Source organism: Equus caballus, chromosome X (genome assembly GCF_041296265.1).
Source record: "Equus caballus isolate H_3958 breed thoroughbred chromosome X, TB-T2T, whole genome shotgun sequence".
In the NCBI taxonomy this organism is placed as follows: domain Eukaryota; kingdom Metazoa; phylum Chordata; class Mammalia; order Perissodactyla; family Equidae; genus Equus; species Equus caballus.
This window is the reverse complement of record NC_091715.1, coordinates 40,208,861-40,220,243: the sequence shown is the minus strand read 5'-3', so window position 1 is coordinate 40,220,243 and position 11,383 is coordinate 40,208,861. Positions and strand designations below refer to the sequence as shown.

Here is an 11,383-nt window from a genome sequence, read left to right as displayed (position 1 = left end):
CGTGCGTTACTGCTCCCCCATCGCCACACACCTTCAATTAGTAAAGATGAGGCCGCCTCTGTGTGCCATGCCCTGTGCCATCCCCTTTCACATCACTCTACTGAATGCTCCCACAACACTATCGAGTTGGGGTAACTGTTCGACAACTGAGGAAACAATGCAAGTCACTTGCTCAACAACACAGCAAGTCAATGGCAAAGCTGGGGTTTGAACCCACCAATGCTGGAGGCACTGGGTACCCAGTACTCTTGCCACTCAGGAGCAGAGCCCTCCAGGGGAGGAGGTATGATTTGAGGCTCCTAGATGTGGACAGATGAGACAGACTGCTCTTCAGAGTGGGGCCTTCCTGGGAGAGAACCTGGTATGGGGGTGGGACCTGGCTTGTCCCCACATGCACTCCCCTTACCGCCCATTTCACATCTGAAAACAGGGGAGGACAGGGCTCCAGCCCCACAACAGCAGTCTTGGTTAGAGCAGGGCTCTAACCCATGGCCCCCCCACCCAGGGAATAGCTTTGGGGGCCTGGCCATCTAGAGAAATGCCCCCCACCAATTTTCCCCTCACCCCCCCCTTCTTCAGCTCTTTTACAGCCTGGGGGGCAGGGAGGGGACACAGCGCTGCATCATTCCCCGTGGCACTCCGCTGTGGGGCCATTAACAGACGCCTCTCCATCGATCGGATCTGCTAAGTGCTGCTGATTCAGACGGGTGGGGGTGGGGACCCCTGGGGGCAGAGTGGGGTAGGAGCTGGGCAGGAAGATGGGGGAGTCCAGGAAGGAGGTGGGGAGAACTGGCAAAGCTCCCTGCCACCCCCATTTTCCAGATGACGCGACTGAGGCCCAACCAGCTTTGTAAGAGGCGGAGTCTCCCCAGGGTCCCTCTCGTGCTGTCCTAGGGGAGGGGGCTCTGGGAGCCACGAGGCCCCTCCCTGCCTCTCTCTCCATCTCCCGGCAAGCTCAGAGGGGCGGGGAGAGAGAGCCAGAGGAGGAGGAGAACTCGGGCAGCTCTGCAGAGGGGGGCAGGAGCTCCGGTGTTTGGTACCCCCAGCCCCACCGCTGTGGCCGCTGCTGCAGCGGGGACACAGGTGAGGACGGCCCTATGGGGAGGGGGAGGGGGCCACTAGCAGCGCTGTCCTTGTCATTCCCTGGTCCAGCCCCCACACCCTAACCCATCCTGGGACAGTCCCCAGGGGTCCTGCTGGACCTTGTCCTTCCAGAGCCTCCTTCCAGGGACCCAGCCCCCTCCCCCTGCCTTGCTGTCTTCTCCTCTCCCAGGCCTGGCTGTGGCTGTTTCTCCTCTTCCTTCTCCTTCTGCTGCCGCTTCTGCCACTGCCACTGCCGCTGCCCGGCACACACCGCCAGCCCCTCGGGGTGTGGTTTCCCCAGACCAGCCCCCAACGGTGGGACGCAGACTTATCCTGGCCTCCCCCATCAGCCTCCTGCAAGGCCCAGCAGCCCCCACTTCCTAGAGACACACCCAACTCCCTTTCAACATCCCACCCAGCTCTCCAACCCATTTTGGGGGGGACCCCCTCCTCCTGTTACCTTAGTCTTTTTCAGTCCTCTGGGTGCTCTGGGGCTGTGCCCAACTTCCTTCCAGTTGAGCCCCAGCCCCGCGGGATTCCCCAGCCTTTCCTCCCGCCGGAACTCTTGAGAGGGCACACCAGGCTTTCTCAGCCCCCCTAGATACCCCTCGCCCCGAGAGACCTCTCAGCCTCTGAAAAATAACCCAGCCCCATATCTACCCCTTTAGATACCCCACTCCCTTTTCCAGCCCCACTAGGGGGCCCCACCTCTCCTTCCTTCCCCAGAACTCCTGTAGAGTGTAGACACCACCCCCCCAGGCTATTCTTGGCAGCTCTAGGCACTCCCAAGACACCTTTCAGCCTCTTTACAACCTCCTGGCTCTATAGCCACCCCTTACATGCACCGACCCCTTTCCTAGATCCACGAGGGCGCTCCAACCCCCTTATCTTTTCCCCAGAAGTCTTGAGGGTGTAGACAACCCTCTTCACCTTTTTCAGACCCTCTCGAACCCCCTCCAGACACTCAGCCTCTTTCAAACACCTCTGGTCCCATTTCTCCCCTCTGAATGCCCCAATCCTCTCTCCAGCCCCGCTAAGGGGTCCAGTTCCTTCTTCCTTCCCTCAGAACTCTTGAGAGTGTGGACAACTCCCCAGTGTTTCTTGCCTGCCCCTCAGACACCCCCAGACATCTCTCAGGCACATGCTGACCCTTCTAGAATCATCTCAGTGGCTCTAAACACTCCCTCAGATCCTTCTTGGCCCCTCTAGAAGCCCGTTTTCAGTTCCTAAAGACATCCCGCAGGTCCTTCCCAGACCCTCTAAATGCCCCGAAAGCCCCTGCCTGTCTCTCTAGTTCCTCCTCCTGGTTCATCTTGGCCTCTCTAGACATCCCCAGTTTCCTTGTGCGAGTGGCCCAGGGCCTCTCCAAGCTCCCACCATCCTGGAGACAGCCACATTTTCCTAACGGCCAGCCTCCCAAGTCTCCGCGGGCCTGGGGCTCGGCACGATGGCGGCAGGTGTGGCCACGTGGCTGCCTTTCGCGCGTGCTGCCGCGGTGGGCTGGCTGCCCCTGGCCCAGCAGCCCCTGCCCCCGGCGCCGGGGGTGAAGGCATCTCGAGGGGATGAGGTTCTGGTGGTGAACGTGAGCGGACGACGCTTCGAGACATGGAAGAACACGCTGGACCGCTATCCGGACACCTTATTGGGCAGTTCGGAGAAGGAGTTCTTCTATGACGCCGACTCGGGCGAGTACTTCTTCGATCGCGACCCGGACATGTTCCGGCACGTCCTGAACTTCTACCGCACGGGCAGGCTGCACTGCCCGCGGCAGGAGTGCATCCAGGCCTTCGACGAAGAGCTGGCCTTCTACGGCCTGGTGCCGGAGCTCGTGGGCGACTGCTGCCTTGAAGAGTACCGGGACCGCAAGAAGGAGAACGCCGAGCGCCTGGCGGAGGACGAGGAGGCCGAGCAGGCGGGCGATGGCCCGATCCTGCCGGCCGGCAGCTCCCTGCGCCAGCGGCTCTGGCGGGCCTTCGAGAACCCACACACGAGCACCGCGGCCCTCGTTTTCTACTATGTGACCGGCTTTTTCATAGCCGTGTCGGTCATCGCCAACGTGGTCGAGACCATCCCGTGCCGCGGCCCCACGCGGCGGCCCCCGCGGGAGCAGCCGTGCGGCGACCGCTTTCCCCTGGCCTTCTTCTGCATGGACACGGCCTGTGTGCTCATCTTCACAGGCGAGTACCTCCTGCGGCTCTTCGCCGCCCCCAGCCGCTGCCGCTTCCTGCGGAGTGTAATGAGCCTCATCGACGTGGTGGCCATCCTGCCCTACTACATCGGGCTTTTCGTGCCCAAGAACGAGGATGTCTCGGGCGCCTTTGTCACCCTGCGTGTGTTCCGGGTGTTCCGCATCTTCAAGTTCTCCAGGCACTCACAGGGCTTGCGGATTCTGGGCTACACACTCAAGAGCTGTGCCTCGGAGCTGGGCTTTCTCCTCTTTTCCCTTACCATGGCCATCATCATCTTCGCCACTGTCATGTTTTATGCCGAGAAGGGCACAAACAAGACCAACTTTACTAGCATCCCTGCGGCCTTCTGGTATACCATTGTCACCATGACCACACTTGGGTGAGTGCAGACTCTGTGTTGGGAGCTGCCCCATCAGTCAGTTACACTCACCTTTCTGTAAAATTAAGGTTAGAGAAATGATCTCTTTCTATTTGAGCTTCAGTTTGCTCATCTGTAAAAACTGAGGGAGTTGGGCTAATCTCCAAATCCCTCCCAGCTCTGACAATTCCTTGATTTTCCAGGACAAGAGACTTAGGTTCAAGGATTGTCTTAGCTGCACTCTTTCTGTTGACCTTGTATTCTCTAGGCCTGCTTTCTCCTCTGTAAAATGAGAAATGACAATCCCCTCACCAGGTTGAGGGAATTCAATGATATCATGGTTGTGCAAGTTCTCTGAATGTTTCTAGTGCAGGATAAATACGGTACTGGCTTTCTATCACCCCTTTTTCCATCTTGAGGACCCCATTTTTCCCAACCCTCTAGAATCATCTGTTGTGTGAGGTACTACCTCTGTGGCTTCGTGATTCCTTGATGTTCCCCAGAACAAGATCTTTTCAGCATTATTTTTTTATTGCCAATCCTTGAGAGGGACCGGTTGGGATAATAGCATCGAATGGAATCACCAAACTCAGGTTATTCTTAAAGACATTGTCTAGGGCAGATATTGTAATCCTTTTCTAAACTTCCATCATTGGGATTAGGGATACAGTTGCTGCTCAGTATCTGCTGAATGGATGAATTGGGGTTGCTCAGTACCTTAATACAGAGACACAAAAATTGATGAGGTTTCTAAGGGTAGAAATGAATTCTGGTTGGAGATTCAGGGTTGGATCGACAAACAAATACTAAGCCCTGAGAATGAGTTGGAACTGGGTATTTTGTTACTTTGTACCCCCTTCAGTCCTCACAACAGCCCTAGGAGAGTGAGTGGCTGCCCGTGTCTCATAGTTGAGGACACCGTCTGAGATGACACATCACAGAACCAGAAGTGGCCAAGTTGGAGAGACTTTTAATTGAGTCAAAATAAAGAAATCAGGAAGAACCACCCTGTGGGGGAGGGGGACACAGCCTGAGCGAAGGCTGAAAACTGCAGAGGCTGCGTTTCCGTGGAGGGGTCTGATTGGTCCTATGGTTAGAACAAAAGTATGCTCTGTGATCTTGAGCAAGTCAGTTATGAACCTCCCTGAGCTTCGGTTTCCCCCTCTGTGAAACAAGTTGGAAAGGTTGGTTCTGCTCTATCTCCATGGGACGGGGAGTGGCATGGAGAAAGGGAAGGGGGAGTTTCAAGGCTCCTCCCTATTTTTTCATGTGAGGACAGTTTCAAGGCTTCCCCTGGGGGATTAAGAAGGGGTCCTACCTAGAGAAGGTAAGACAGATGCATGCAAACCCAACAGAGCACTGCTCTCAGGACTCAGAGCCCCTCAGCTGGCCTGTGGTGGTGGGACTCCCCCTACCAGGAGGTTATATTTACTGCCTGTGACTTCCTCCTTCTCCCTATGCTTGGTATTAATAGATTTCCAGCTGACTCAGATGCCCAGTGTGCAGCTCAGATGGGGGCAGCAGATGGTAGGGGTGAGGGCCCGTTTCCCATTTGACCCCCACTAGTGGCCAGAGAGGTCATTCCTCACATTTTGCAGAGCAAGAAACGGAGGCTCAAAGAGTTTGAGTGCCTGACCAGGTTCGCAGAGTGAGCTGGGTTGGATGGGATGGAGTGGGGGACTGAGAGGTGGGTACTTTTCTTGACCTTGGCCTACCTGCCCCCCACCCCAGCTACGGAGACATGGTGCCTAGCACCATCGCTGGCAAGATTTTCGGGTCCATCTGCTCACTCAGTGGCGTCTTGGTCATTGCTCTGCCTGTGCCAGTCATTGTGTCCAACTTTAGCCGCATCTACCACCAGAACCAGCGTGCTGACAAGCGCCGAGCACAGCAGGTAACAGCACCTTCCACCTGAGTCCCTCCTATTCCCCACAGCCCAGGCCAGTCTACTACGCTTGGGTTTCCTTTATCTCCTCCTCTCTCTGTAGAAGGTGCGCTTGGCAAGAATCCGGTTGGCAAAGAGTGGTACCACCAATGCCTTCCTGCAGTACAAGCAGAACGGGGGCCTTGAGGTGAGTAGGGGCCCGGATTGGGTTGGGGGTGAGCGTTGATGGGAGGAGGAAGGTGCTGACCTCGTCCCTCTGCTCCATCCACTCCAGGACAGTGGCAGTGGGGAGGAACAGGCACTGTGCGTCAGGAACCGTTCTGCTTTCGAGCAGCAACATCACCACTTGCTTCATTGTCTAGAGAAGACGACGGTGAGGCCTAATGAGAGGTGACATGGCAGAATGAAGGGGGTCCCTCTGCTGCCAAGGCAGCTCCCTCCATGGGATGGGAGGCTCACCACTAATTGCAGAAACCACACAGGGCTTCCTGGAAGAGCCCCAATAGAGCTGAGCCTTGAAGGGTGGACAAGGGAAGGGAAGAGAGTGCAACTTCCAGAAAGGAAGAAAGGGCCTAAGCAAAAGCCTAGGGGTAGAGTCAGCTCCTGTATGGTGCCTTGTGACCCTCTCTCCCTTCTGCCCACAGTGCCATGAGTTCACAGACGAGCTAACCTTCAGTGAGACTCTGGGTGCTGTCTCGCTGGGTGGCCGCACCAGCCGCAGCACCTCTGTGTCCTCCCAGCCAGTGGGGCCTGGCAGCCTGCTGTCCTCTTGCTGCCCCCGCAGGGCCAAGCGCCGTGCCATCCGCCTTGCCAACTCCACTGCCTCGGTCAGCCGTGGCAGCATGCAAGAGCTGGACACACTGGCAGGGCTACGGAGGAGCCCTGCCCCTCAGAGGTAAGGACCCCCCCACCTGCTGGCTACCCCTGGGGAAGCTCAGAGCTTGGACCAGGGGATACGAGATTTCATGATTCCAGGTCTAGCAAGTCAAGCTTGAACCCAAACTCCAAGCTAGGAGCTTGGGCTTATCTTGCCTGGAAACCCTAGTTCTTCATTCATTCTTTCAACATTTATCGAGCATCTACTATGTGCCAGGCACAGTTTAAGGCATTTTGCAGTTCACTATAGGAGTTTAGTCACTTTAGGCAGTGAATAGAACAGACAGAAATCCCTGACCTTCTGGAACTTAAATTCTAGTGGGATGAGACAGTTAATAAACAAATACTGTACACAGATGATATAGTATGTTAAGTGCCAAGGAGAAAAATAAATCAGGGATGGGGGATAGAGAGTGTAGAACAGGGTGTGATGCAGTTTTAATAGTGTGCTCAGGGAAAGCTTTGCTGAGGTGATGTCTGAGCCAAGACCTGAAGGAGGTGAGGGAGTGAGCCATGTAGATATCTACAAGAGCTTTCCAGGCAGAGCAAACAGCCTATGCAAAGGCCCTGAGGCAGGAATGGGTCTGCATGTTAAGAGACACAGCCGGGAAGCTACTGTGAGTAGAGGAGTGACTGAGGGGGAGAGTGGTAGGAGGTAAAGTCAGAAAGGAACAGGGACCAAATTTTGTATATCTTACTATCAACTATTGTGAGGGTTTTGGCATTGTAAAGAGTAACCATAATAGATAACATTTTTGTGTGTGTGCTCATTATGTTCCAGGCACTATTCTGAGCACTTTGTATCATTTATTATCTCATTTAATCTCTCCAGCTACCCTATGAGGTAGGAAACACTGTGATTCCCATGTTACAGATGAGAGAAAAGAGAATTTGAGAGTGGTTACAGTGGGAGCAGGATTCGACCCCAGGACTATCTGACTCCAGAGCCCTCACTCTGTACCACCATAATGGAGGGGTCAGGGAAAGCATTTAGCACAGTGCCAGGGACTCAGTAGTTGCTCAATAAATGTCATGATTGCCGTGGCAAGTATTAGGATGACTTTTTAAGAAACTTCCATTTTCCCACCCTTATCTACAGCCGCTCAAGCCTCAATGCCAAGCCCCATGACAGCCTTGACCTGAACTGCGAAAGCCGGGACTTCGTGGCTGCCATCATCAGTATCCCTACCCCTCCTGCCAACACCCCGGATGAGAGCCAACCTTCCTCCCCTGGCGGCAGCGGCAGGGCCAGCAGCACCGTCAGGAACTCCAGCCTGGGTACCCCTTGCCTCCTCCCCGAGACCGTCAAGATCTCTTCCCTGTGAGGGGCAGGCCTGGCCATCCAGAGGGCCCTCTTGATTCTTGGGGACTCCTTTCCAAAGCCATATTTTGGAGAGGCAGAGAGGGGCAGGCCTAGGGACCCCTTCTGCCCCCCACTGAGAACTATGCAATGGAGTTTCGTGGAATGGCCTACCTGGTGGGGAAGTAGCCAGGGAATGGGAAACTGCCCCCATCCCAGACAGTTTTCCTGGTGGGGGCCAAAGCGCTGGGCTTCCTCAGGCCCCTGGCCTCCTTGCCTCAGCACAATGGGACTGGCCCCTCTCCTCCAGCTGGCCTCCTGCATGCTCCTCCCCTCGGGCCCTTGGGGTCCCACCTGACATCTGAGCTCTGGCCTAAGAAGGAGAGGTGAGACTTCCTCTTCTCTCTGGCTGGGCTATGGAGGTTTGGAGGTTCAGAGGAGAGAACCCTCATGTCTGATCTGGCCTCTAGGAGAGGTCCCCACCCTCCACCAGGCCCAATAACTCTCAAATTCTGAAGCTTGGAATGCAACCACAGGCTTCATGGGCTGTGCCTCAGCAGTGACCTGCCACCCCCAGACCTTGGCTCAGGGGTCAGGCTGCCTCTCCCAACACACACAGATAGCACAAACATCACCTCCCTTCCCTGGCTGCTGGAAATGGGTTCCCGCAAGCCCGTCCTCTGCTGGGCCCCCAGCCAACTCTAGCAATAGCAGTTGCTGCCGTAACATTATGCACAGCCTCTGCCCAGTTTGCTGCAGCATTTACATCTGCCCTAATCAGAGGGGCACCTCTAACTCCTCCTCCTCTCTTCTCTGGTTTGCTTCCTTCCTGGGTTGGGCTGGAGTCTGGACTGGCTGAGATAAGACCCGGCAGCCAGCAAGAGCAGGGCTGTGTTTGGAGATCGTGGGCTGATTCCATGTTCTCGGGCAGGAGTCCAGCATCAGGGCTGGGGCCCGGGTTGTTCCTGAACTCTGGGAGTTTTAGGAGGCAGGAGGAACTTATTGATCTCCTCCTCCTCCTCCCCCACAATGCCTTTTCACATATTCCTCTCTCTTCTCCCTCTTGGGTCACCTTCCAGAACTCTGTGTCTGCTCTCAGGCTGAAATCTGGCATCATCTCAGGTTCCCTGTTCCCAGCGCTGTCCCTGTGGAGTTGGAGGCTGACAAAGATGTAGTTTCCATCAGTCAATAAAACTGAGAGGAGAGATGAGGATGAGCACCTCCTGGCTCTGTGGGTTTGGGGGCTGGGTTGGACTAGGGGGTTAAAATACTCTGATTTCAATTCCTTTCAACTAGTAGAAGCGCTAGTGTGGGTAAAGGTATGGGAGGTGGATGGTTGGTGACGTGTTCTAGAAGATGGGGATCTAAGAGAAATGAAAGAGGGTGGTTTGAAGAGTTGAATCTACAGCCAGCAAGGCAGGCTAGGAGGTCCAGAGGCATGCTCCTTGAACATCATCTGCTCCAGCTCCCTCACTCACAGATGGGGAAACTGAGACCCAGAGCAGCACACGCTTCATTAGAGTAGACTTAAACCCAGGCTTCCTAACAGCAAACAGCTCTGAACTGAACCCTGATGAAAAGCATCTCAGTTTGGCAAAATGCCCTTCCTTGTGGATGTCTCCTACATTCTCTCTTCTGGGCTACTGGGTACACTAGGCTAGTGTGTGACTGAGCTCTGTGGAGGACTGAGAAGACAGACCTTGGATTCAGGTCGACCTGGGTTCCAATCCCTGGGTGAGAAAATCACTTCTCTTGCCTCAGGTTGCTAATCTGTGAAATAATCATTCATTTATTCACCAAGTATTTATTAACTGCATATCATGTGCTAGCCCTAGGGATACAAAGATGGGCAAAGAAGACATCATCTCTCATCCACAGAGGTGAGCACGGAAGGCAGACAATTAAGCAATTATAATATAGTACAATAGAACTAAGATGGATGGATTATAGAAGCATGTAGATGGCAGGAGAACCTAACCTGGCCGACACACGAAGAATGAGTTGGAGTTAGCCAGGCAAAAGACAAGGATGAAAATGTTTCAGGCAGAAGGAATAGTATGTGCAATGAATGACCTGGCGGTTAGAGAGCAAGCTCAGGGCCTTCGGGGAACTGAAATTAGTTCAGTACAGCTGGGGAGGAGAGTGTGGCTGTGATGAGGGTGAGGATGTAGAGGTAGGCCAGATTAGAAAAGGCATTTGAAGCTATGATACAGATTTGGGACTTCATCCTAAGAATGATGGGGACCTCTGAAGGCTTATGAACGGGAATGTCCTTCTTAGGTTTGTGTTTCAGAAGGATCATTCTGGCTGTGGAGAGTGGATTATAGAGAAACGGTCCCAGAGGGAAGAAGAGCAGTGAGGAGGCTTTTGCAGAAGTCCAGTTGAAAGGTGATGGCGGCTTAGACCAGGTAGTGGCAGTGAGTTGGAGAGTCAAGAGATTTGAGAAAGAGAACTGGCAGGATTTGGGACTGACAGTATGCAAGAGTTGAGAAAGAGGGAGCAGTCAAGGTTGACTTCCAGGTTTCTAGCTTGGGCAAAGGCTGGACGGGGGGTGCTATTCACTGTCAAAGGGAACATCAAAGCTGTTAGTGCACAGTGCCAGGTACATAGTAAGTACTTGGTGAAGGTTAGCTACAATTCTTATTGTAAGTTCAGGTTTAGATATGTAGTGCTAGCCAAATATCCAGTAGGGAGGGGGGATGTATGGGTCAAGTGAGATTGTCATGAGAAGATTCCATGTGATAATGTGCATGGGCATTTGGCACAGTGCCCTGAACACGACAGGCCCAGTAAACGTCAGTCTTCTCTTCTCACTGCCTCATGAGCAGAAAACACCACACAGTAGCCTGTTTATTACTGACATCCTTCAGGGAAGAATTTCAACTAGGGTTGGCATCTGAAGGGAGAAGTTTAGGTGGCACTCAGAAAGGCTTTCTGATGGTCTCTCTGTCAACCTGTTGTATGGCTTCACTCCTAAGACTGGCAGCAAGTCCTCACCTCTCACGACACCTTGGTTCATGAGTTCATCGAACCCCCTAACTACTCCCTGAGATAGTCTGGGTAGGCATTATCAACCCCGTTTTACACATAGAGAAACCCAAATTTGAGACACAACGACTTGCTCGAGGTCATACAGTCGGTAATGGTCCATCGGCGCCTGAAACTGAGGTCCTCCAGACTCCCAAGCCTGAGATCCTTTCTGCTGCACTGTCATGCAGACTAATTTATTGAGCACTTACTACGTGCTAGGTACAGCACCAAGCCCTTTACAAGCATTAATCTCTGATCTTCAAAATGGAATTATCATTGCCATTTTACAGAGAAGTAGAATTTGAGGATGGAGGGTGTTAAATGACTCGCCAAAGATCACTCAGGAGGGTGACAGCTAGGATTAGCCTGTTGCTCTCCAGCCGCTCAGTAGCAGGGATTTTACCAACCTCATTACGAGACGCTGGCTGGTGACAGAGCTGGTTCATAAACCTTTTTGCTCGATCCAGGTAAACTCAGTTTCAGCAAAAAAGGGCTGTGCCGCGCCTGCGCACTAGCTACAGGGGCGGGGAGGTCAACCCGAGGGCGAGAATGCGGTGGTGCCAAAGTAGGCGTGTCTACTTCCCCAACACCCGCTGTCTCCACGGTGCACGTCTGTCCCAAGGTTGGCCTTCCGACTTGAGTGACGGCATCTCTTAGCCAAT

General features: G+C 54.0%; 1 protein-coding gene across 2 annotated transcripts; it reads left to right on the top strand.

Moving 5' to 3' along the window:
• The first annotated feature begins 813 nt into the window (after nt 1-813).
• On the top strand, nt 814-8,901 carry KCND1 (potassium voltage-gated channel subfamily D member 1). 2 transcript variants are annotated; one of them, XM_023633334.2, is made up of 8 exons: nt 883-1,083; nt 2,410-3,651; nt 5,362-5,524; nt 5,619-5,702; nt 5,790-5,888; nt 6,160-6,410; nt 7,491-7,669; nt 8,771-8,901. In XM_023633334.2, the coding sequence occupies exons 2-8, from the start codon at nt 2,531-2,533 to the stop codon at nt 8,881-8,883; spliced, it is 2,010 nt and encodes a 669-aa protein (XP_023489102.1). In that variant the 5' UTR covers nt 883-1,083; nt 2,410-2,530; the 3' UTR covers nt 8,884-8,901. The 2 variants fall into 2 exon arrangements, with proteins under 2 accessions (XP_001494925.1, XP_023489102.1); XM_001494875.5 differs by lacking the exon at nt 8,771-8,901 and having other exon boundaries at nt 814-3,651; nt 7,491-8,077.
• Nucleotides 8,902-11,383: the final 2,482 nt, after the last annotated feature.